The 27,453-nt window shown below is 39.9% G+C and overlaps 1 protein-coding gene across 1 annotated transcript in view; it reads left to right on the top strand.

Moving 5' to 3' along the window:
- The window catches only part of otog (otogelin), a 220,029-nt gene that overhangs the window by 77,724 nt on the left and 114,852 nt on the right, over positions 1-27,453 (top strand). The window contains exons 20-22 of the mRNA XM_048607318.1: positions 5,333-5,376; positions 8,056-8,221; positions 26,183-26,290. Of these exons, the coding sequence (XP_048463275.1) occupies positions 5,333-5,376; positions 8,056-8,221; positions 26,183-26,290 (318 nt within the window). The remainder of the gene's footprint in view (positions 1-5,332; positions 5,377-8,055; positions 8,222-26,182; positions 26,291-27,453) is intronic.

Here is a 27,453-nt window from a genome sequence, read left to right as displayed (position 1 = left end):
TCTGAGCTCCCTTCCCCCTCCCCATTTCTAAAGAAGGGTCCCGACCCAAAATGTCAGCTTTCCTGCTCCTCTGACGCTGCCTGGCCTGCTGTGTTCATCCAGCTCCACACTGTGTTATCTCAGACTTCTGATGTTGTTTTCTTGTTATGCTGTGAAATAGTGGAAAGAATAACTGCATCCAAACGGGGAATTTATGACATTTGTCAGGAATGCTTGAGGGGTGTCAAGGGTCAATGAGGGTCAGTTGTTATATCATGGAGGGTAATGTAATATCTGGCTTGATCCCACTACTATTTGGACCGTCATTAAAATCTTTAATGAGCTGACCACCTAAATAAGCTAAGTATTTAAGTATTTAAATGATCAATTGAATCAAGGCTACAGGCCAAGTGCTGGAAAATGTGACTACATAGGTGCTTAATGACCAATGTACATATGATGGGCTGAAGGTCCTCTTTCCAAGCTGTAAAACTCCGACTGTATGTGCATAATTGACGTCACACTGGTGGGTTTACTGGCTGCCTTTTGGGCTGTAGTACACCGAACAATTGATCTAGCAATTTCAAATGTGCAAATTACTGTATTTCCTTTGCTGAAACTAAAATAAGAAATAAACTGCATTTTCTAATTTCCAAACTTAGCTCAGATTTTACATAATAATGGCTGAAAGTTTTCTTTCCATGTGTGGAATAAGTATTTTGCCCATATTACTGAAACACGAAAGATTCTTTCTCTGCATAGCTGCATGTCAAAGTCATTATTTTCCACACAGTGGGTTAATTAGTAGTCAATAGCATTACGTTACAGTGACTTTGATACTTTTCTGCTGATTTATCAATATGTGGTATTCTTGAACCTCCACAGGTTCATATTCTTTCAGATTGTTTGGTGCAGTTAATGGGGTTAATAAGTTCCTAGTTTTTGGAAGCACTCCCAGTTGTAATGTTATACAGTACTGTTTGTGGAATGTGCCCATCTTATGTTGCAATTCTGTGCAGCAAAACAATCAGTAATTCTTCAATACATTCCTTTACAAAAGAATTTACTTCAGTTTACCAGCTTAAAACTCAACTGATTTCTTTAAGTTGAGAAATTATTTAATTATGTAACACACAGAATATAATCAGTGCCAAGAATTTAATGGAATCTAACTAGAAAAGCATTAGCAGGAATTCTCCATACCCTGGATCACTGAATGCCAACTGTCCATCAGAAAGCACCCAACTATCGGACCTTCATTACATCAGCAAATCTGTTCCTGCATTATTTATTGACTATTCGAAAGTTGTCTCACTAAAATATATCCTGTTCTCATCATTTAAGTGAGTTAATAGACCAGTAAAGCAGTTAAAATGGCAGCATTTTCAAATTATTTTAACTAGTGTCCATTTCTATAAATGGTTATGGGTGTCTTTAGAATAACTGCTTACGGTGTGTAAGCCAGTGATTATTTGGAAATAGTGACGCTAAACCAAAGGGAAATTTCTTTCTACCATTCTGACCTGCTCGAAAGCCAGCATGTGGGACTTTCATAATCAACATAAGGGACTGGCACAGCAACCTCTGACTAGTTTTAGACATGTTTATGTTTTGTCACAATACACCTAAGTGTAGAAGCATAGAAAATAGGAGCAGGACTAGACTATTTGAGCCTTGGAGCCTGTTCTGCCATTCATTACCATCATTGATGTTCATCCAATTCAGTAGCCTGTTCCTGATTTTTCCCCATATGCTTTCATCCCTTTAGCCCCCAGTACTATATCCAACTCCTTCCTAAAATCATGCAATGTTTTGGACTCAACTGCTTTCCACCAGGTCACTGCTGTCTGAGGGGAAGAAATTTCTTGTCAAGCCAGTCTTGAATGATTTACTCTGTATCCTTAGACTGTGACCTCTGTTTCTGGACTTCCCTGCCATCAGGAACTTCCTTCCTACATTTATGCTGTCTGTCTGCTCTAATAATAGATAACATAATTACCAAAGTTGAGCATAAATTGTTATGTATTAAAGTTTGGAACTGAACTGTTTAAGTGTTTCAGTCAGGAAGGTTTTCATAGCTGAATAATCATGTAAAGTGTATGAAAACCACAGTGATGTGGTGGTGCATCTTCTGCGCAACAACCTACTGAATTAAACAGTTTGGATTATTATTCCTTGAAGTTTGAAGTGTGATTATCTTATCCATGTCAAATTATGATAAATGTGCACATTTGATGTATCCTAGCTGAACTGTATTATTGATTTTTGTGTGTCACTTTTTCAGTTAACCTGTGTATTACCTAGAATCTTTAAGAACTTTATCACAAACATTAACTGTATCATACACCCTGGCAATCAGCACTTCTTTGCACAATATAATTTGAATGTTTTTGTATAAAATAAAACTGGTTGAAAAAGCAATCAATTCCAGTATGAGTTAAGCGAGAATGTCATCGTCACTGGGATATTGTTTTCCCATTCATAACTTTAAAGTGATTTTAAAATGTAATATATGGTTCACACAGTTCCCCTGTTACAAAAAACATGATTGTATTGTAGAAGCAAGTTTTGAAATGATGCAATTGACTTTTCCAGGACTGACTGTCCTTGCTACTTTATGGGTGCAGAATATTCACCTGGAGAAGTGGCAATTAGTTCTTCAGGAATATGGTAAGTAACTGCAATTGTTAATTCAGCTTGCAACACTTATTTGTATTGTATCCGAACATGAGGGATAGTCAAAACACACTCGCCTTCACCTACTCTCAGTTGCCTTCAAGAGATTGTTGTCTCTTGAAATTGCTGTTTATTTTTATTTGGAATGTAGCAACAGAAACATCTGTCTTAATTGGGTCATTTAAGTCTTCATGCAGGAGTTAGTCTAATGTTTTTCTGTTTTTACCTGTGTGAGAAGTCCATTCACCATTTAGTGTGCTCATTTGGGAATCTACTCACTTTCGGTGTCCTTAATGTAAATATTCCAACAAGCAGTAAATCCAGTAAAAGCAATGCTTACTCAATGGTACTTCTCCAAGGTTTTATACTTTGTATCTTGAATTTACAGTGCTCATGTTTAATCAATAATGCACCGTTGGGATCCATCATTCTAATATCGAATGATGTCCAATTAGACGTCATCATAAGTACAAGTAAATAAGAATTATCGTTTAGGAAGGAGTTAAATACATCAAACAAATGACAGATTATCAGTTTACATTGTAGTCCAAAGATCTGCTGGTTAGGTGGATTGGCCATGCTAAATTGCCTGTAGTGTCTACGGATGTGCAAGCTGGGTGGACTAGGCATGGGAAATGCAGGTTGAGTGGGGTGGGTTTGGGTGGGATGCTGTTCAGAGGGTTGGTGTGGACTCAATGGGCCAAATGGCCTCTATCTGCACTGTAGAGTTTCTATGATTCTGTGAAATTAATCACAGTCATAAGTATGAAAAAAATTTCAGTTTCATCTGAACTGTTTACACTGGGGAAAAGAAGGTAATTGGCAGTGAAAATTTTGAAGAAAATTATTGCCAGCCCATTAGCTGCTTGAGGCTAACTTGTGTGGGTTTTTAGTCTTATTGCAATAGGTGATTCACACACCCTCAAGAAACAGATGAGGAACTTATTTTCAGCTTCACCATCACTGCTGAAACTGACCATGACTTCAGCAGTCTCCACATATGTACATTATTAGAACATCTAGAACTTGCTATCATTGCTTCTGCATTTCTCCAGAGGGTGTACTGTTGAGATCAGATTGCAGTCACTGAGAAATCTTTGAAATGAAGAGATGTTCACTTTTAACACTGTTATTCTCATTATATAAACCCTTGAAAAAGAAATAACATGTTGAATCATGTGTAATTGAGGTTTCAGCTGTATACTAATTCAACAATTACTGCTGAACACATTTACTTTGAAAGCCAATTATATATTTTGGAATTGTCAAATTTCTTCACTGTACCAAATGTCCACATTCACAATTTATTTCAGGTTTTTTGAAATTAAACCAATTATAACTATTTTTCTATCTGAGATTTAAAATTAAAAAGTGTTTCAATGTTTTTAACTTCCTGTTTTGTTTTGTCTGAAAATACTTAAATGCATGATTTTTTGGGGAGCATTAAGATGTTCTCCCAAGTTTTGGGACCTCCATTTTGGTTTTCAAGGGCTCTTTTTTTTATTCTCACTAACTTCTTCATTCGGTGATGCAATCATGCGCCTGTTGACATGTGAGGGATTTGGACTCACTTAGAGACAGAACTAGAAGAATTTGTCAATATTCTCAATAATCATTCAGAGTATGTGATAACACATACGTGATTTTGTTTTCAAAACAAAGTGAGTCAAAATTAAATTGTCTAAATGACAGTGTTCACTGCAATAACATCCACTACATCTAGCTCCATGAGTAGCTCCTGACCTCTTCTATCCTTAAGCTAGGGGCCACATTCATTTGCAAATAATTCATTACCTCAGTTTTTCCTGATTCCCTGTTAGTAGAGTTACTGCTTTGATGAAAAGTTTAAAATTACACTCTTGGTTTTGTAGGCTGTCTTTCCCCTTTTATAAATTGTCTCCTCTCCATCAGACTGTCATACTACTTTGCAAACCCTCCTTTCACTGCAGTTTTGCATTTCACAGCAAACACCCTCTGCTGCTACTCCCCACCACAGTCTTGCGCTTGCTGTTCCCCAACTTACCATCCCAGCCCAACAGCTGGGGCTCCAGATCTTGCAACTAAGCTTCATGTTTTTCCCACCCCCACAGCCCTTGGCCTCACACCAGGGCAGCTACTGGATCCAGCATTCAGCATGTCTTTTATAGGCAAGTGCCCAATAATCACAAATAGTTGTACAAAACTTGCCTGATGTTTGCTCCAGAAAACAAAAATATCACTCCCAAGATGGCATTTTCAAACAAAAAATCCTTAATTCAATTTTATCATGGTTGTGATTTCAGCTAATTAATTGGAACTCAATCATTGACAAGAGTTTGATAGCTCAGCGAAAGGCTGTTATTTAGTGCATGACTTTCATGAACACATGGATGAAATAAAGATGACTATTTAAAGTTTCAACTGGGAGCAAGTTTTTCCTGTATATACCCAAGAAGGAAATATATCTTTGTTCATCTCAAGAATTTTATTATGAATATCACAAATGATGCTGTACATTTTACATTAATGCAAAACACAAAGGACACTGTTTATTCCTGCTTAGCTGGTTACAGAACATTTTTCCCATTGATGAAATGGATCACTCTTCATTTATTTCCTGAGTATTAATTATAAACTGGGAATAGGTTTATTCATAAAACTGAATGTTTGAAAGTAACATCTTTGTTATCATTTTCAGGATTTGCTCGGAAGGTATAATGCAGGTTCAGAGTCAAAAACATGGTAAGTTATACATCTGAGAATAAAACAGGTATTTTTTGGTATTGTAAAATTAGATCATTTCAGTAAGAATTGACCAGGAATAAATTAGATATTTAATGTTTTACTAATTTGCAGAACTTGCCTGTTTTCCAAAAATTATCTTCTATTTCATTCTCTGACATCCTGTTTGATAAAGAAGAATCGATAAAAATGAGTGGGTTGGTTGGTTTAGTGGGGAAGGTCACGAGGGGGTTGGGGGAGTGTGGATCATGAAGGAATTTGGGAGGTAATCTAGAATATTAGCATCAGCCCATTGCATATATGTGATAGCATATGATAGTGTGAAATAATAGATATTAATACATACTGTGTTTCCAATTACATGATAGATACCAAGGAAGAAGTTGGCAATGTTAACAAAAATTGTTTTTGCTGTTCAGAAGAAGGCATCACACCAAAACATTAATTTGTCCATTTTCTCCTCCAATACTGATTTGACCTGAGATAACAAGGTGTAGAGCTGGATGAACACAGCAGGCCAAGCAGCATCAGAGGAGCAGGAAAGCTGATGTTTCGGGTCTGGACCCTTCTTCAGAAGTGGGGGAGGGGATGGGGATTCTGAAATAGAGAGGGGGAGGCGGATGGAAGGTGGATACACAGAGCAGATAGGTGGGGAGGAGATTGTCAGGTCAAGGAGGCAGGGATGGAGCCAGTAAAGGTGAGTGTAGGTGGGGAGTTAGGATGGGGGTTGGTCAGTCAAGGGAAGACGGACAGGTCAAGGAGGCAGGGATGAGGCTGGTAGGTAGGAGGTGAGGTGGGGTTGAGGTGAGAGGAGTGGATATATCCATCCTGGGCCTCCTGCAGTGCCACAATGCTGCCACCCAAAGGTTGCAGGAACAGCACCTCATATTTCGCTTGGGAACCTTGCAGCCCAATAGTCTCAATGTGGACTTCACAAGCTTCAAAATTTCCCCACCCCCGACCTCATCCCAAAACCAGCCCAGCTCCTCCCCCCCCCCCCTTTCATCCCAAAACCAGCCCAGCTCATCCCCACTTCCTTGACTTGTCTGTCTTTTCTCCCACCTATCCGCTCCTCTCACCTCAACCCCCACCCCCATCTCCTACCTACTAGCCTTATCCCCACCTCCTTGACTTGTCCGTCTTCCCTTTACTGACCAACCCCCTCCCTAACTCCCCACCTACACTCACCTTTACTGGCTCCATCCCCGCCTCCTTGACCTGTCCGTCTCCTCTCCACCTATCTGCTCCTTTATCCGCCTTCCATCCGCCTCCCCATCTCTCTCTATTTATTTCAGAATCCCCTTCCCCTCCCCCATTTCTGAAGAAGGGTCCAGACCTGAAACATCAGCTTTTCTGCTCCTCTGATGCTGCTTTGCCTGCTGTGTTCATCCAGCTCTACACCTTGTTATGTCAGATTCTCCAGCATCGGCAGTTCCTACTATCTGATTTGACCTGAGTCTTTCTCACATTTTCATTTTTTATGTTAGATTTCTTGCAACAGATATATCTCTACTGCTTTTCTCTGTTTTCCCTTCTAACCTTATTGATAAATATCTTTAGTTTAATAGATATGGAATTTTTGACTGGATAAGCATTGTGAAATGCTTCTCTGAATACTTCAGGGACCATGGCTATTTGTTCAATTAATGATGCAAAAATAACAGTTGCTGAATTTACAATGGGAGAGTTCAGATGATACCATTATTCAATAGTGTTAGGCTTAAATGATTTACATTGCATTCCAATGCCAAATGTCCTTGTTATTTAAAATATAAGTAATACCACTATCTATAGACCTCAAATTTCTCACAGAATGAAATAATATATAGTCTATAAACACAGATATACCATGCCATACTAATGCAGAGTAAGTGGCGATGAATAAACTGAGAAATATCACAGAGATGATTGATTCATGAGTTTTTAGCATTTATTCACTAATATAACTAGCACAAACATGTACTGCAATTTCTAGCAGTGTTTTTTAATTGAAAAAATTTGGTCTGAATCAATAATTGTAGTCCCAGTACTGCTAGCTGTGGAAGCCTGTTTCCATTTATTCAAAAAAATTTTACGTACAGATGTCACCAGGCAATTCATGTAAAGTGATTTCTTTACCAAAAAGTGAAATTTGTTGAGCTTGTAAATCTTTTGCTATTCCAATACCTTCAATAATTTATGACAAAACTTGTAATTCTCAATAATTTATCCTATTAATAGCAATAAGGTAAGATTAAGACAGAAATGTCATCAACAAACATTACCCAAAGTTTTGGTACTAGTTGTGAAAATCTAATCAGTATAAAATCAACCATAACAAAACTAATTTTACAGTACACTAACAGGACCGGCAAACATGCCAAAGTTACATGTGAAAGTACTTTCCTCAGTAATGGAAGATGTTTGCCACATTCCTTGACAATGTCAAATGGCTATTCTCACTCTTGAGACTGGATTACATTGAACAAAGACTTGTGAAACTCCTCACTCACCTCACATCTAGTTTTAGTGCTTAATAGAACAAAATGACGTGACCTGAGAATTGTCTTAGTTACAAATAAAATTGAATGTTTGAAACCATCAAGTAGCATTTTACTTGTCACCTTTGTTAAAAATGTCAATTGAAGTAAAAACAGTTTAAAAGAAACCATATTATTATTCAATTTCCTAATTCTATAGATTCCCAGTGTGGTCCTGGCCAAGTATACTTTAACTGCAGTGCTCCTTTGAGTGGCTTTGAGACCAGTGTAGGAGCTGGATGTAGAGATACCTGCGAAAATCTGCTCTTAAATATTTCATGTCCGGAATCCATGCCATGTCTGTCAGGATGCATTTGCCCACCTGGGTAAGTGACTGTTACTTCAGTTATGTTGAATACGTTATGCATGCCAAGGGTCAATGGTTAAACTGGAAGGATAAAGTCTATGCTAATCATGTCAAAGTGATTTTGGCTAATGGTGACCATCTAGTGTATGAACCAATAAATCCAAAGTTATAGCACAGCTATCTTGCAAAGAGAGAGCTTCTCATGCATGGAGAGAATGTTTCCCAGATAGCTATGTACTCATTTTAGAAATGTTTGTGGGCTCAAGTCTCTCCAAAAATTGAAATGATTCAATACTAACTTTTAAAGATGCAAACTCAATGCAGACCCTTACTAATTTTAAACTAGATTTCAGACTGCAGTGATGTGTACTGTATATGATATGAAACTCTCACAATGAGATGGGCTTTGAGAGGTTATTGCTGCATCTTGTCAATATTGTTATTGGACTACAATAATATTTTGGATTTCTGATTTTCTATAATCCAGAATTTATTTACATTGTATCACATTGTATTATAAGAACATGTAAACAGAAAATATTTTAAAAGTTGTTATGTTCAGTGCATAATGTATAACAGTTGCCCTCTGAATAATGTAACAGTTGATATTTGGAATTATTATTTACAAGTGTAAACAATTACTGGGGTGCATTCTTGTTCATTCAACAATATTCAAGTATTTTGTTACAAGTCCTGCTACAGAAATGGATTATTGCAAAGGGAAGAACAGTCAGTGAAATACAGCATGTTGAAATCGCAAGCTTAGATTGATTAATTGCATGTATGTTCTTGTGTGACCACTTGGCTAGTGCCTTGTGTTGAAAATGAGATAAGAACCCATGGTATTAGGATAGAGGATGGATAGAGGATTTTCTGACTGGTAGAAGGCAGAGCCTGGGGAAAAATAAGTCTTTTCCAAAATGGTTGTTAGTGACTAGAGAGATTCTGCAGGACTCAGTGTTAGAACCAAAACTATTCACGTTATATATTGACAACCTGGACAAAAGAACTGAGGGCATTGTTGTTAAGTTTGTAGATGACACAAAAATAGGTAGAGGGACATGTAGTGTTGAAGAGATGGGGAGGTTGCAGAAAGACATGGAGAGGCTAGGAAAGTGGGCAACGAAATGGCAGATGTAATATAATGTGGGAAAGTGAGAGGTTATGCGCTATGGTAAGAAGAATATAGGCATAGGCTACTTTCTAAAAAGGGAAACACTTCGGAAATCTAGAGCACAAAGGAACTTGGGAGTCCTAGTTCTGGTTCTCTTAAGGTTAACATGTAAGTTCAGTTGACAGTTAGGAAGGCAAATGCAATGTTAGCATTCATTCTAAGAAGGCTAGAATACAAGAGCAGGGATATACTTCTTAGGCTGTACAAGGCTCTGGTCAGACCGTATTTGGAATATTGCGAGCAGTTTTGGGTCCCCTATCTAAGGAAAGGTGTGCTGGCATCGTAGGGGTCCAGAGGAGGTTTATAAGAATGATCCCGGGAATGAAGAGCTTATCATATAAGGAATGGTTGAGGACTCTGGGCCTGTACATGATGGAGTTTTGAAGGATGAGGGGAGATCTAATTGAAACTGACAGAATGTTGAGAGGCCTGGAGAGAGTGGACATGGACAAGATGTTTCCACCAGTAGGTCAGACTGTGACTGGAGGCCACAGCCTCCAAGTGAAGGGACAACTCTTCAGAACTGAGATGAGGAAGAATTTCTTCAGATGAAAGGCGGTTAATTTGTGGAATTCATTGCCACAGAAGATTGTGGAGGACAAGTCATTGAGCATATTTAAGATAGATAGGTTCTTGATTAGTAATTGGATTAGGAAGGCTGTGGGGAGAAGGCAGATGAATGGGGTTGAGAAACATCTCAGAAATGACAATGGTGGATCAGACTCAAAAGGCCTAATTCTGCTCCTATATCTTATGCTGTAAAAAGCTATTGTAAATCTGACATATACCAAATGATAATGACTAGGCCAGCATGGTCTCTCTGAAATAAGTGGTTTCAATTTCTGTATGAATTAAGCTCAGCCTAATTTTTAGGATTAAGCGGATACATTTTCAACACTTCACTTTTTCAATACAGTTTTCTGCTGCTATCCTAGAGCTTTAGCAGCAAGGTCTTTCCTTGCTGCAATTAAAATTCTGGATATGGCTATTCCAGTAGGTATTCACCTATACTGCACATATTTAGAATTGGGACAAAAGAATTAAATGGATGATGCAAGGCAAATTTATTTAAATCAGGAAAGCAGTGACAGAGTTCCATAAATCTTCGTTTCCGGGCTGGTCTTACCAATGAACGAGAAGATCACTACAGCCCTGAACTTCAATCAAAGTTATTCAAAGTTATCATACTGACTCGAGTAAATAGCTACAATACTTCACTCATTTGCCGTACTATCCATCATAAATGTGACCCCAATATCTTTTGGATTTTCTGTAGTTGGCTTTGTGCCTTGGCTGGCATTTGCCCTAGAAGGTCAGAAATCACACAATCAGTCCAACAGGTTAAGTGTGACCCATCACTGTGTGACCCTTTTGATCTTTTACTTATAAATTCTGTGTCTGATACTGCCTGTCTCACTAACACCTGAAGGAGGAGTAAGACTCTAAAAGCTTGTGTTTTCAAGTAAACCCATTGAACTATAACCTGGTGTCGTGTGATTCCTGACCTTGTCCACCCCAGCCCAACACTGGCACCTCCATATCATTTGTCCTATTAGAAGTGAATGGAATTTATATCCCATCTCAGTTACTGCTGAAACTCCTGGGAGTGCAGAAACCCAACACAACTGGGTTTATACCTTTTTGCCAGTGAATCTTAAGCCGAATTTGTGGCAGATAATTGAGAGAATCCCTTCAGCAATCATTGGCATTACTGCACAATGCTAGATTTATCAAAACTGTCTTCAAAGAATGCTAATAGTTTGAGTTCATCATACATTCAAAATTTTAACATTTGTATTAAAATAGTAGAGTTTTGACCAGTTTAGATTTTATTGTCAGTCGTGAAATTATATCAAGAGGGTACTACTAATGGGTCCCAAATTGGCATCAGTGATTGCTTAAAATTTGCTTAAGGATCATCTAGTTGTCTGTTACTACAATTTAACTGGTGTAACAAAATACACATTGTAAAGTACTGAGTCATGGCATTTACAGAGAACCAGGAATTTGACATGACATAGCTGTGGATCACAAGTTTTCTTAAGGTAGCAGATTGGATCCTTGAAAGAATGTATGAATGATTTTATTGTCACGTGTATTTTACAGTGAGTACAAGAGTAAAATACAGTGAAAAGCTTTTCCACTGTCACCACGATCTGGTGCCATTTTGAATAGTTTTAAGAATGAGAAAAAAATAGAAAGGGATTCTTAATTTAGATACTGGTTTATTAGTGGACTCAATACTGTTTCTGGAGTTGACGCCGGTGATCTATGAACAAATTCTGACAAGATCAACAATTATATATTCAGGGTTACAGTATGAAACAAAAATAGTCATGTACATTTAGCAACTCTAGTACCTTTCATGCTGGCGTTGACTGTAAAATGATGTAAGATACTGCACTAAGCAATACAACTATTGGTTAGTTTTTGGTTTTTGGTTTTTTGAGTTTTGGTTAGTCTATTATTCTTCAGTTCAACCTATTTAGTTCATGACTGTTACTTTAAATAAACTTGAAACAATATTATGAATGTGACATAATTAAGCTTGTCATAAGGGATATCATAAATTAATGGATAAAAAACCAAAGTCTGGAAGAAACATTGTGTTAGAATTTCTGGACAGTTAAATCACAATTATTTCAGAGGTAGTAGGAACTGCTGATGCAGGAGAATCTGAGATAACAAGGTGTAGAGCTGGATGAACACAGCAGGCCAAGCAGCATCAGAGGAGCAGGAAAGTTGACGGTTCGGGTCAGGACCCTTCTTCAAAATTGGGGGAGGGGAAGGGGGCTCTGAAATAAAGAGAGAGAGTTGGGGGGCGGTGATAGCAGGTAGATAGTGGAGCGGATAGGTGGGAGAGAACACGGACCGGTCAAGGAGGCAGGGATGAAGCTGGTAAAGGTGAGTGTATGTAGGAAGTGGGGATGGGGATTGGTCAGTGAGGTGGGAGGAGCGGATAGGTAGGAGAGAAGACGGACAGGTCAATGAGGTGGGGCTGGTCTTGAGATGAGGTCGGGGTGGGGAGATTTTGAAGCTAGTAAGGTCCACATTGAGACCATTGGGTTGTAGGCTTCCAAGGCGGAATATGAGGTGCTGTTCCTCCAGTTTCTGGGTGGCATCGTTGTGACACTGGAGGAGGCCCAGGATGGACATGTCGTCCAGGGAGTGGGAAGGGGAGTTGAAGTGGTTTGCGACTGGGAGGTGTTGTCATTTGTCGTGAACCGAGCGTAAGTGCTCTACAAAATGGTCTCCGAGCCTCCGCTTGGTATACCCGATGTAGAGGAGGCCACATCAGGAACATAGGATACAATAGACCACATTAGCGGATGTGCAGGTGAACGTCTGTTTAATGTGGAAGGTTTTCTTGGGGCCTGGGATGGAGGTGAGGGGGGGGGGGGGGTTGTAGGGGCAGGTGTAGCACCTCCTGCTGTTGCAGGGAAAGTGCCAGGGGTGGTGGGCCTAGTGGGGAGCGTGGAACCGACGAGGGAGTCGCGGAGACAGCAGTCCCTCCGGGAGGCAGATAAGGGTGGGGAGGGAAATATATCCTTCGTAGTGGGGTCAGATTGCAGGTGGCGGAAGTGGCGGAGAATGATGCGTTGAATCCGGAGGTTACTGGGGTGATATGTGAGGACAAGGGGAATTCTGTCTTTGTTTTTATTGCGGGGAGGGGGTGTGAGGGCTGAGGTGCAGTAAACGCGAGAGATGCAGTCGAGGGTGTTTTCAACCACTGTGGCGGGGGGGGGGGGTTGTTGTGGTCCTTGAAAAACAAGGACATCTGGGATGTCCTGGAGTGGAACGCCTCATCTTGGGAGCAGATGCGGCAGAGGCGGAGGAATTGTGAGTAGGGGATCACATTTTTGCAGGAAGGTGGGTGAGAGGAGGTGTATTCTAGGTAGCTGTGGTAGTCGGTAGGCTTGAAATAGATATCAATTTCGAGGTGGTCACCAGAGATGGAGACGGAGAGGTCCAGGAAGGAGGGAGAGAAGTATCAGAGATGGTCCAGGTGAACTTAAGGTTGGGGTGGAAAGTGTTAGTGAAATGGATGAACTGTTCGAGTTCCTCGTGGGAGCACAAGGTGGCGCCGATACAGTCATCGATGTAACGGAGGAAGAGGTGGGGGATAGTGCCAGTGTAGCTGCGGAACAGGGCCTGTTCCACATATCCTACAAAGAGGCAGGCATAGCTTGGGCCCATGTGGGTACCCATGGCCACCCCTTTAGTTTAGAGGAAGAGTCCCGACCCGAAACGTCAGCTTTCCTGCTCCTCTGATGCTGCCTGGCCTGCTGTGTTCATCCAGCTCCACATTGTGTTATCTCAGACTCCAGCATGGGCAGTTCTTACTATCTCAGTTGCAATGAATGGTTGTTTAAAGATGAAAATTGGAAAGCAGGATTTTTTTTCTGACAGAAGATTGTAATTGCAGTTAGTTTTGAAAAGAGTGACTGGAAACAAGTGTGAAGTGTTGGGGTTTGATTTTCTCTAAAGTAAGTAAATATGATCTGATAACCGTCAGAAACATGGCTGCAGGGAGTGACAAAGATTGGATCCTGAGTAGCGATGGATAGTGAAATTCAGGAAGACTCCTGACTCCTTGTTTCTTCCATCTCTGAAATTTCTGTCTGTTCCGTCTTCGCCTGAAGTTTAAACTTCCTGGGTGATTTCAATGTGTGTATATTTATCAAAATATCTGTGGTATCCTGACATGCATGTTCCAATTTAGTTTCCAAATTTCATGACAGAAATACCAGAAGGTTTCGGTCAATTGTTCTTTCTTTTGTCAGCAGAAAGGAATGCTTTCCTGTGATACAATCAACTTGTCAATGAATGATATTTGTGCAATAATTTTTACAAGGCATAAATTGTGATAAGGCAAAAAAAATGTGATTAGATGCAAAAATTCCAGGCAAAATTTTTATCAAAGCAGTTAATTAAAATATCATAGACAAGTAGAAGTCGTTGCAAATTTTCAGAACTTGAAATAAAGAACTTCAGTATTTAATATAGTTCACGTACACAATGAGTTCTTTGTGAAGTGCAGTACCTGGTTGTGACAAGTATCACAGATAACTGCCAATTCATCTCTCAAAAAAATCTATTCACTTTTTGGATAGTGTTCAATAACAGACGTGAAAAACTAATACTTCATGTTTAAATCTCATGAGAACCAACTCAGATTTCAGCATCTCTCAAACTGCATTTGACAATGCTCTTTAGCAAATGCTGCTAACTTTTAGCAAACAAAATAAAATCAACTGCTGCTTTCCTGTCGAGAGATCTCAAAGTAAAATACATTAATCGTATTACTTAAAGACACAATAGATAATGGGTATGTTTAATCATTTGATTGTGAGATGTACTATAATCATAAAAAATAATTAGATCTTAGCTAATTAGGTGAAAGCATTTATTATGGATTCTTCTTTCCTTGTACAAGCTCAAGCCAGTCTTGTAGCTTCCTGTTAAACAATGCTTATTAACGTTTTAAAAATAGTAAGACAATTTGCTTCTGAGCTAAACTTGTTTCAACCGTCTAGCAAAGTCCGTAATGCATAACTACTGAGGTCCCAGTTATATCACAGCATGCTTCGGAGGCTCATCCTCACATTTGGTGAGCCGATGTTTGCTGGAATACAAGTAAAACATGTGGTATCATGGAAGTATTATGCTTGAAGTGTGAGGAATATGCAGTGTGCACATTTACACTATTTTAATAATAACAACAATCAATCTCCCATGGCATTGCAACAGTAAGGCAGAGAATAAAGTTTTCTCACATCCTTGTCTCTCCCTGACACTTTGTTAGTTGATGTGCTTTCTTCTTCTAGTTTTCATTATTTTCATTCTGTTTCTTATTGAATGATAGATTTACTGTGGAAAGGAGCCATCAGTGATTGATGGCTGGTTTTAAGATCTTGCTCTTCCTAAACCCCAGTTTTGTTTCCCTTGCTCATTGTATTCCCTACCTATTGCCTCTTGCCCTCAACCAACTCTCTTGCACCTCACTCTTAACCCGCCATAAAATTTCCTTACCACACTCTCCTATAGCCTATGTGGCCAGAGGGCAAATATCTTCTTAGCCTCGGACTGTTATTTTCCTTCCCTCCTATCCATATTGCCTTTGCTGTATTACTATAAGGGGCTTTTGGTTTCCAAAATTAATCAACTTACTTTGCAAAAAATAAAATCAGATTTGTTTGAGGAGAGAAACTGTCCTCTCTCTCTCCATCTGTTTATTTTGCTTGTGTTTGAAAATACTGTCGGATGTTTATCTTCTCCGAAGGCAATATGTTAGAATGGATCGAAGGTTGGTTGTCTGGCTGGTTAGCACCAAACAGAGTACTCGCAAATGGGTCTTTTTCTGATTGACAGGATGTAGCAAATGGAGTCCTGCAGAGGTCTGTGCTGTAGTCCCAGCTTTTTACAATTTATATCAGTGACTTTAAATGAGGAAAGCAAAGGCCGAGTCGTTAAATTTGCAGATGACAAAAAGATGTGAGGGAAAGTATGTTGTGAAAAAGATATAATAAATGCTGACCTTATTAGCAATGCCCCGTTCTGAGTGAATAAAAAAATTGCCTTCCCTCTTCTTTTCCATTTTCAAATAGGTGATGTGTTACTCTCTTCCCTTTATCTGCAGTTCTTGCTTCCTGACACACTCTGTTTGGCTCTATCGATGTAACACACTTGCTGGATTGTGATGTTTATATCATTCTGTCTCTGTTAATTGTTTCAAGCTCATTTCTTCCTGACCATGTATTTCCTCAGTGTTGCTTCTGTCCAGTTTCTTTGTGAGCCTTTCCCACATTTTGCTGAAGAATTTTGTATCTCTCGCTAATCTGTTTTAAAGGACCTGGGTATACAGACAGATTGTGTCTTCAGTGTCACTGTGCGGTTTGTCATTTACTCACAGACTGTGAAACTTGTAAATTAGGGACATCCAAGAGACTTGCCTCAAGAGCCCTTCATCTTTAGATATTCTTATTTATGTACAATGAACTGGAAGACCGGTATTCTGGTCAATTCTGCATCTCCAGCAGAGTTTGTTTCGTTTCAGCTCTCACCCACAATCAAGCCTAATTCTGCAATTTTGTCAACTGGCTATGATTTCTGTTCATTTTCTATCTTTTGAGTTTCCTTGAGGTTATTGCTACCCTTTTCAAGGAAAGAATGGTATGCTGCTACTAGGATCTACTGAACTGGGCTGTAGAATTAGAATGCCACATTGCTAATCAGAATTGTTCATTTTATACCAAGGTTACTTTTAACTGCAAAAGATAATCAGGAAAATCACAAGATGGTGCCTCAGACCACGTTCAGATTTATACACAGTGATTTTATTACCTCCCTCCACTCCCTTAACTAGCCGCTTTTTTTTTTGCCTCCTGACTTTTGATATTGTCTCATATGTTTAGTTTTCTCAATAGACATTTACTTACAAAGTATTGTATTTGATTTGCATGTTCCAATCCTGCTTAGTTCTGATTTGTTGCTATTTATCAATATGAAATTAGACCCAATGAGCACAAGGAAGAACATAATAAAATTATGATTGATTGATTTAATGTTATGTGTACTGAAATACAATGAAAAAGCTTGTTTACGAGCAGTACAGGCAGTTCACAGCAAGCCAAGGATGTACAGATCAAAAAGACTTATAGGCATATAGGTTACATGTAGGTTACGTTATTTGAGGCTAGGGTCCATTCAACATTCTGATAACGGCCAGAAAGAAGCTGTTCCTGAACCTGCTTGTGCATCTGTTCAGGCTTCTGTATCTTCTGCTTGACAGAAGAGGTTGTAGGAGATCATTACCGGGGCGCAATGGGTCTTTGATGATATTAGCAACCTTTCCGCAGCAGCGAGCCGTGTAAATAGAATCCATGGATGGAAAGCTGGCTTCCATGATAGTCTGGGCTGTGCACACCACCTTCTGTAGTTTCTTACGGTCCTGGGCAGAGCAGTTGCCATACCAGGCCGTTATGCACCCAGACAGTATGCTTTCAATGGTGGTGGTGCGGTGTTGGGGGGGGGAGAAATGTTGTTCTCCTTTCTCTGAAGTTGATGATCAGCTCTTTAGTTTTGCCAACATTGAAAGACAGATTGTCTTCATTGCACCATGTCACCAAGCCCTCTATCTCCCTTTTGTATTTTGACTCGTCATTGTTAGATATTTGTTCCACTATGGTGGTGTCGTCAGCAAACTTTTCGATGGTGTTCATTCAGAATTTGGCAACCAAGTTAGAGGTGTACAGGGAGTACAGTAGGGGGTTGAGGAAGCATCCTTGGGGGGTTCTAGTGTTGAGTGTTATTGTGGAGGAGGTGCAGTTACCTATCCTCACTGATTGCAGCCTATGGGTCAGGGAGCTGAGTATCCATTCACAGAGGATGGAGCCGAGACCAAGGTCACGCAGTTTTGAGATCAGACTGGAGAGGATAATGGTGTGGGAGGAAGAGCTGTTGTTATTGGCCAGGAGTCTGACATAGGTGTCCTTGCAGTCCAGATGTTCCAGGGATGAGTACAGGGCTAGGGATATGGCATCCGCTTACATTGGTAAGCAAATTGTAGGGATTTGAGGCTGGCTGGGAGACTGGAGTTGATGTGTCCCATGACCAACCTCTTGAAGCACTTCATGATTATTGAGGTCAGAGCCACTGGGCAATAGCCATTAAGGCACACTGCATGTGCTTTCTTAGGTACAGGGATGATGGCGGTCTTCTTGGGAACTTCGGCTTGTAGGAGGGAGAGGTTGAAGCTGTCGGCGAATACCTCCACCACTCACCAAGATCTGAGTGCAGTTTGGGCCTGTCACTTTCCTCGGGTTGATTCCCAGGAAGACTGATCCGACATCTGAAGTGGTGACAGAGGGAACAGCTGTGACTGGGGCTGTCGGGGTAGGCATCGCCATGTCGGTGGTATTCTGCTCAAACTGAGCATAGGAAGCATGGAGTTTGTCAGGGAGAGATGTGTCTTCATCTGCAATCTTACGCTGTTTCATTTTGTATCCCATAACGTCATTTAGGCCTTGCCATAGACAGTGGCAGTCTGGTAGATCTGGGCCTCTAACTTGCTCCAGTACTGCCTCTTGGCCTCCATGATGGCTTTGCGGAGGTCATATCTGGATTTTCTGTATTGGTTTGTGTCACCCAACTTGAATGCTGCACATTCCGTTGGGAGAGTCAGATGTGGCAGATGTACCTCCATATGAGTGAACCTTTTTAATTTCAGACAGAGATCAGTCTGTTTTAACACAAATGTAGGGCCAGATTTTTGTTAAGTCATTTCTGATAAGTCCAATTTTTGACTAATAGGGGAAAGAGCAAGGGGCATGATTCACGTAAGGGAAACCCAAACACAAGAGGGTCATTTAAATTTTGTGCAATGTTAAAACAGGCCCTTATTTTGTCAGAATAAAGGTCCATAATCCACAATGTGCAAGTTATCAATCAATGGAGTAGATGTAAACACTCTTGAATGGTAGATAAGGTCAGAATAACTGTCATGGTCTGAAGTTGTTTTTAAATATCTTACTCTTCAAACTGAGAAAAGGCTGCAGCTGTTTGAGTTTTAAGAAGTTTATCAGACTGCTTTGGTAAACATCAGCAGCATCTGGCCAGGCTGTTTCATCAGAGCTGTTTGTTAACTTTTCCCTCTGGGTTATCATTTATGTATACTTGGCTGGGTTTCAGTGTTATAGTTGTCTCAGGGGTTCCATGTTCACTGTCGACTGATAATTACATTGACTGATAGCTTAAAGAGGCTTTTATAGGATTATCAGTTTCTGTGATGCAGTCTGAGTAGTTTTTTTTTATGAGAGATAGTTGAGATTTAAAAGCTTTGAATGGATTGTATAAATTGAGTTTATTCTTCATTACTAAGTGTGTCAGAGTGAGATTTGTATTGGATTGTCAGAGGTTTTTTTTTCATCTCCACATGGTTCCTGAGCTCTGTCCATATTGGAGTGGATGGGGCAAGAATTAGAAGTTACTCAATTGGCATCTGGAGTAACAGGGTTCATGGGGATGACTGGTGGGCATGATCCATCACAGAGGGTTCTTGGGGGATTGATGAAGATTATGAATTGGCATTGAGGGTTTGAACATCATGAGCGTATGGGAGCATGAGGTGGAATTGACTTGACACAGTGGATATTAAGAGTGACCAGGGCGGGTCGTTAGAATACTGAGCTGGAATATCGAATTAAATTAAGTGCTAAGTCAAGCTCTGAAGTAGAACATGAATGCACAATCTACTCAGTCAAAGATAAGAATGTTTGATTCCTGTCTAACACCAGCATTTAAGCAATGAGAAGATGCTTTATAGGAATTTTCACTCTGTCTTAGTCTTCATTTAAAAAGGGAATCAAACATAGGGAAGTTTTTTTGGTTTCAAATGCCAGCTGTGCTATTTCAGAATTAAGAAAATTGCAACTCATTCTAGTTTATTGGCTTCACTTTTCCCTGAATAAATTGTTTTAAATGTTATTTAAACACAAAGATATTTGCCAAGAGGATCAGATGCCATCTAAGAAGCTTAACAGAATCATAGAAGAACACACAGGACCTCAGCACTATTTAATTAAACCAAATCAGAGCTGTTACATTATAAAGTCAAAGTTGCATTTTTTCCAATTGTGGTTTATTTTGTTTTTGGCCACAAGCACAATGCAGTAATGTATTGGTGGTAAACTGCGCTGAACATTCACATTCAAACATCCTTTAAATCATAATTTTTTTTTCTCTCACATTGGCTTTTGGAATTAGTTGAAGTATTACAATATCTTCAAACTCAATTTAATAACTATCCCTGTTTAAAGTTTAATCAAACTGATGATTTCATCACAGGAACCATATTCAACTGATGTTTATGGACCATATAAATTAAAAGTCTTTCTGATTTAGACTTGAATATTTGCACTGTCCAAGCCCCCAGTGCTATCTAGAGAAAAGACTTTTGAAAGTTAACATCCTTGGAGAAAAGAGGTTCCTCCTTATTGCTGTTTTAACTGGGACACACCATATTTTTAGTTTGTCTCCCAATTTTAGATATTTCCAATGAGGGAAGTATCTTTTTGGCAATCCCCTTGTCAAGCCCTCACAAACTTCTGTTTTAGTAAGATCACCTCTCATTTTACTGAATGTCAATGAGTATAGGTCAACCTGTTCAACCTTTCCTCATAAGAGAATCAGTTCATCCTCGGTATCAGACAAGTGGTCCTTTGAATTGCATCCAATGCAAGTACATTCCTCCTTCAGTAAGGAGCAAAACACCGTTCCCAGTTCTGACGGTGCATTCTTATATTGCCCTGCATAGCTTTAGCAAACATTGCCTACTTGATGTTCCATTCCACTTGAAATGAAAGTCAGTATTTTGTTGTTTCCTATTTACCTGCTGTATCTGCATGCTAACATCTTGTACTCATGATCATGAGCACCCAGATCCATTTGTACTGCATGCATTTTGAAATCACACTCTCTATTTAAATCATATTCTGTTTTTCTAATCTTTCCACCAAAAATGGACACCCTCACATTTTTCTACATTGTACTCATCTGCTAATTCTTTTTCTCATTTGCTTCACCAATTTGTTTCTCTTTGCAGACACTTTGTATGCTGTTTGCAATGTACATTCACATTTAATTGTATATGGTGAGCAAATTTGGCTACAATACAGTTGAGTCAGTTTGTCTCAGTTATAAGAATAGATTGTGCAGTTAACTGGAAGATAAACTGGATTTCCGACTCCTTTTTCCATGAATTTCAAAGTGAACTTGACTCGCAAAGTTAGTTTGTCACCTCTTTAAAAAAAAATCATGAATAACGTCAGACAAATTGTGAAACTCTTCAGTGCTTAGCAGGAGTGATATGTTATTTCTCTCATAAGAGCATAGGAAATAGAAGGCAACGGTCATCTAGCCTCTCACTTTTATTCAAGAGGATCATTACTGGTCTTTGGCCTTATTCCAATTATCCATTCAATCCCCAAATCACCTGATTTCTGTGGTGTCCAAAAATCTATTGATCTTAGTCCTGAGCTGAATAATGGAGTACCTACTACTCCCTAGCTTAAATAATTCAAAAGATCCACAGTCTATAACTAAAGCCATTTCTCCTAATTTCAGTCCTAACTGATGAACCCTTATCGTGTGACCATGTCCCTGGTTTTATACTCTCTGCATCTACTCTGTCAAGCCCTTGAAGAATTTTATTTTTGTCATAAAGTCAGTATAATGCAGAAATAGGCCATTTGTCCCTCTAATTTCATGCTAGTGGGTCTCTGCTGAGAAGTCAAATCAGTTCTATTTACCTACTCTATTCCTGTAGTCTGAAAATTCATTTCCGTCAAGTGCTCATCTAATTTCCTTTTGGAATGGTTGATTGTCTCACTTCCTCAGTTCTCAGGCAGCAAGTTCTGGGTTATTACCGCTTGCTGCAAAGAAGCAGTTCTTCCTCATATTCATGCCTGGGTCTCTTACAATCAACATTAAACCAGTGTCCCCTATGCCTTGCAAAATCAAACCTTTCATTATCTTGTGCATCTCCATTATGTCTCCCCTCAGTCATATTTCCTCCGAGGAGAACAATCTGCACTCTCCAAACTGGTCTTGTAGTTAAGTCACCATCTTTTTGGAATTATGTTGGTAAATCTTCTCCATACTTTTTCAAAGAGCGTCACATTCTTCACAAAGTACGGCCAGCAATACGCAACACAATCATCTAGTTATTGCCTGACCAGAGCCTTATAAAGTTTCAGCATACTTTCTATGATTTTGTACTTAGTACTTGTATTTATGAGTACAAAATTAAATTTGTTTTGCCAGTTATTCTCTGAAAATATCCATCAAAAACCTATGTACACAAACAGAGGTCCCTTTGATCTGCACATAGAATTGTGCTATTAAGCCCACATTTCCTAATGCTATTCCTTCTGCTAAAATGCGTCACCTCACACTTTTGTATTAAATTGCATCTGCTACTTGTAAAGTACTAATTTAGCACTTCAGCCTAAATTACACTTTAGCTATCTGTCACCCAAGAAGTTCCAATCTGTTATCCCTACTTTTTCTCTTCTTGGGAATGTAACTCAATTGCACTCAAACCAATCATCAAATGTACCCTGACTGAAGCAGGTTGTTGATACATGGTAGTCAGTCAATCTGTGAAAGGCACCTATTCTCCCATTTCAGTTTATCTGAGGTATGTTCAATCTCAAGCTGCTGATATTGATCCTCTCCCAATTAGATGTCTTTGCTTTGGATTGCTCCCTGTTCATTTTGATTGCCAAACTAAATTTTATGGTACTGTCGTCTTCCCCCAATGTTTCCTCACTGACATTTGAACCAAACACATTCCCCAGAACCAGAAACCTTCTCTCTTGTTGGAGTAGAAATGTGCTGATGAAGAAAGTCCTCCTGAACACACTTCAGAAACTCTTTTTCCCTCTTCATTTATACCATGATTATCTTGGGAAAAATTATTATCAATCCCACATCGAGGAAACAAAGCGTAGACTGGGTGACTGTTTCACAGAGCACCTACTTTCTGCCCACAAAAAAAAGACCCTGGGCTTTCAGTTGCCTGCCAATTCACATCACCTTGTTCCCTGGCCAACATCTCTATCTCTGGATTACTGCAGTACTCCAGCAAAGCTCAGTGCAAGCTGGAAGAATAGCACCTCATTTTCTGCTTGGGAACTCTACAGCCTTGAGTTTAACAATTTTAGGGTTTGAGGCACCTTCTCCCGGGTCCTTACTCCAACCCCCACACACCAGGCCTTGTTATCACATGTTCTGCTATTACATACAACCTATTGCTAACCACTAATAGTCCCCATTAGCAGCTATTCATTCTCCTAGGCTGCCTGTTATCCACTCCTTTGTCTGTCCAACTGTTTTTCTATCTCTTTGGGCTCTACCTCCACCTAGTGTTTACTCCTTAGTGCCCCTCCCCCTACCTTATCTTCTGCGTAAAAAAATGACATTTTCCTAGCTACCATTGGCTCTAAAGAAGGGTCACTGGACCCGAAACATTAACTCTGATTTTGTTTCTTTAATGTCAATACTCTCTAGTTTTTGTACCTCTCCAGTATTTCCTTGCGAGTTTGTTCCTGTTTTGTTTGCATTAATTGGTGGCCTTTAGAGTAGATACTTTAGCTTAATGGTACCTCTACTGTTTCTCAATTCTAACAAAATAGATTCTATCTTTAATCCACCTTGCACATCCTTTACTTCCAGTACAGTATTATAATACTCGCTTTAATCAATACTGCCATCATTCCTCTTTCCTTTCGTTTCAAATCTTGCCTGAACTCTCTCTGTCCAGGAGAATTTAACCAGTCCTGCACGTTCTTCAGTCAGGTCTCCGCTAATACCTCAACGTCATATTCCCATTTGGCTATTCATACCTGCAGTTCACCAACCTTATTTACCCCATTCCATGCATTCAAACACATACACCACAAATTCATTGTAAACATCATTCTGATTCCACTAAATGCCTCTTTCTTACTCTAGGGCTCCCTGTCACTCCCAGTTCTTTGTGCTCTTTATTTTTCCTCTCTGATGTTAACTCCTGGTTTCTACCCCCGGGCCAAATGAGTTTAAACTTTCCCAGCATTAATCCTTGTTAGGGCAGTCTTAATATCCCAGGATTCAGAAGCTCTCCCTCAAGCAACTCTCCGGTAATGTATTACCCAGCAAATTATGAACCTAGTTGGGACTTTGGCCGTTATTGCATATCCATGCTTCATTTTGTAAAATAGATTTCTACAGTTTTAGGAAATCATAGCCCACGCTTTAATCAAGAAATCAGTTTTGTTTTATATGAATCTGAGTATTGATGTCAACCAGTTTCTGGAAAGTGATTAATCTGGTCCTCAACAAGAGGCTGAATGGTGGATTGTTTAAAATCCTTTGATCACAGAAATTAATCTGCTCTTGGCTTGTCAGTACGGGATTCTGTTCACATCTTTGCTATCTGTAGTGTAATATAACACAGAAGTAACTCTCTGCTCTTGCAACTCAGTGAATACACTGCATTTCCTTTGAAAACAGTTCTCAGTCTTGGTGGGAACAAAGTGCCATTCGATGTTCTGAGGTTATTGAGAAATAATTTTTTTTTTAAATGTAGCAGAAATGAAGCAGAAGCTGCCCAGAAACACTTTGCAGAAGTATTTCTTATGTGACTGTGATGTGAACATGTAGCTAAAAGAGTTCATTCAGTTTTGATATTATTTTAAGAATGGAAAATCCTGTGGTTATTCCATGGCAATTGATTAACATTTACCATTCACTATCTTGTGAATTATATAACTATAACTTTAAACTTATGACTAATAGTGAAATATGGATCGGGGCGTGAGTCATGGGGGCGTTTTAAATGTATCCAGGTATGTGCACAATTTTATGATTGATAAGTATCGACTTCGACATTGATCAGAAGATTAGAACCAAATGCTACTTAAACAGATGGTTTGGAATTAATCCTGAGCCTAAATTGAAATGCAAATGCTATTGTAAACTTCATTTTATTGCCAGTTGTGTTGCCATATGTTGGGCGTAATTCTCCACCATCCTCCCACCCCAACTCCACCCCACTAAATACCAAATCCTGGCAAGAAGAGTTGGTGGCTGGCTAACAGGCCCAAAAGGTGTCTGCCTTGCATCTTTAAAGAATTATGTCCTGGCTAACATGATAGATTATGGCCCTTTATGGCCCTTCAGCCCTAACTGCAAGGAGATCCCACTCTCGGGAGCTGCTGGCCCAATTGAATCCTAGCACTTTGTATTGGGTGCTTCAGGACTGCTGATGGGCTGAATGCATTCTGGAGACAGAGAAGTCAGGGCAGCTTTGGCTAATGGGCCGGGGAGGGGACTGATGGAAAACGGAAGGGTCACCGGACCCGAAACGTTAACTCTGTTTTTTTCTTTCACAGATGCTGCCAGACTTGCTGAGCTTTTCCAGCAACTTTGTTTTTGTTGTGAGGGGACTGATGGTGTTTGGCAGCTCAGGGAGGAGGGCAAGAAGGTTGAGAGGGTAGGTCTTAAAGTATAACTGGTCAGAAGGAAGGGGGTATGTTTTTAACAGAGGGTATCTTTGATAGGCAAATGACACAACCCTAAAGAAAGCCGTTCCATTTTTCACACTGTTAGAAACATTTTTTATGTTAAAGAGGGGAAATGTCCACTCCTGCTTGCTTGCACATGCCAACTAGAGAATGCTGTAGAAACTCAACATGTCTGACAGCATCTGTGAAGAGAGAAACAGAGTTAGCTTTATGGGTCCAGTGTGACTTGAAATGTTTAATCTGTTTCTCTCTCCGCAGATGCTGTCGGACTTACTGCGTTTCTCCAGCATTCTATTTGTTTCAGGTATTGTACATACCAATTATTTTATAACACAGGCAACATAACATCGGGGTTGGTTGAGCTTTTAACAAGCTGAATTGACCCTTAGTTCTTTATTGACTTGTGGTGGTTGAGCTGCTGCTTCAGGTGCCCTTCCACGATCTAAGGTAAGATCAAGCATGGGTGAAATGGTAATGATTTGGACACCAACCTATATCACGTGCCCCTCTTCAACCCACCCCAACCCACCTCTGCCAAAGACACCCCACTGGAGGGGCACGAAATATCCAACACTATGTTTCAGCATTATTCATGTTTATATTGGTATACTTAGGATTCAACTGAATGGAAATATAACTTTACGCATGAGGGACAATTAGGTTAACACCATTTTATTTTCACAAAATGTCATTAATCTATAAAAAACTGTTTTATTTCATATTTCACACTTTTTACCAGTCTTGTGAAACATGAAGATGAATGCTTCAAGCCTAATGAATGCCCCTGCCTGTGGAAGGGACAGGAATATTTTCCTGGTGACCAAGTAAAATCAGCCTGTTATACCTGGTAAGTGAGTAATATTTTAGAACATAGAACATAGAACATAGAACATTACAGCGCAGTACAGGCCCTTCGGCCCTCAATGTTGCGCCGACCGGTGAAACCGATCTGAAGCCCATCTAACCTAAACTATTCCATTATCATCCATATGTTTATCCAATGACCATTTAAATGCCCTTAAAGTGGGCGAGTCTACTATTTTTGCAGGCAGGGCATTCCACGCCCTTACTACTCTCTGAGTAAAGAACCTACCTCTGACATCTGTCCTATATCTATCACCCCTCAATTTAAAGCTATGTCCCCTCGTGCTAGCCATCACCATCCGAGGAAAAAGGCTCCCACTGTCCACCCTATCTAATCCTCTGATCATCTTGTTTGTCTCTATCAAGTCACCTCTTAACCTTCTTCTCTCTAACGAAAACAGCCTCAAGAACCTCAGCCTTTCCTCATAAGACCTTCCCTCCATACCAGGCAACATCCTGGTAAATCTCCTCTGCACCCTTTCCAATGCTTCCACATCCTTCCTATAATGCGGTGACCAGAACTGTACGCAATACTCCAAGTGCGGCCGCACCAGAGTTTTGTACAGCTGCAACATGACCTCATGGCTCTGAAACTCAATCCCTCTACCAATAAAACCTAGCATACTGTACGCCTTCTTAACAACGCTATCAACCTGGGTGGCAACTTTCAGTGATCTATGCACATGGACACCGAGATCTTTCTGCTCATCCACACTACCAAGAATCTTAGCATTAGCCCAGTACTCTGTATTCCTGTTACTCCTTCCAAAGTGAATCACCTCACACTTTTCCGCATTAAACTCCAGGGTTGATTTGTGTGTTCTCCTTTCTTTAAGTTGTGGAGGTTCGTTTTGTTTAACTCTGTTTTTCACCATTAATCATCTTCCTTTTCTGAAGAGAGTGACCTCTTTGTTACATGACTAAATGCTAAATGTTAAGCATAATCTGGTGCCTTACTCGTATGTCTGTTGTACAACTGATATTGGACAGTGACAACAAGGTGCAGGGCTGGATGAACACAGCAGGCCAAGCAGCATCATAGGAGCAGAAAGGCTGAAGTTTCGGGCCTAGACCCTTTGTCAGAAAAGGCTTTTCTGACGAAGGGTCCAGGCCCGAAACGTCAGCCTTTCTGCTCCTATGATGCTG

This window comes from Rhincodon typus, chromosome 17, assembly GCF_021869965.1.
Source record: "Rhincodon typus isolate 14 chromosome 17, sRhiTyp1.1, whole genome shotgun sequence".
Classification (NCBI taxonomy): Eukaryota; Metazoa; Chordata; class Chondrichthyes; order Orectolobiformes; family Rhincodontidae; genus Rhincodon; species Rhincodon typus.
Note: the sequence above shows the minus strand (reverse complement) of the source record. Positions and strands in the feature narration are given on the sequence as shown.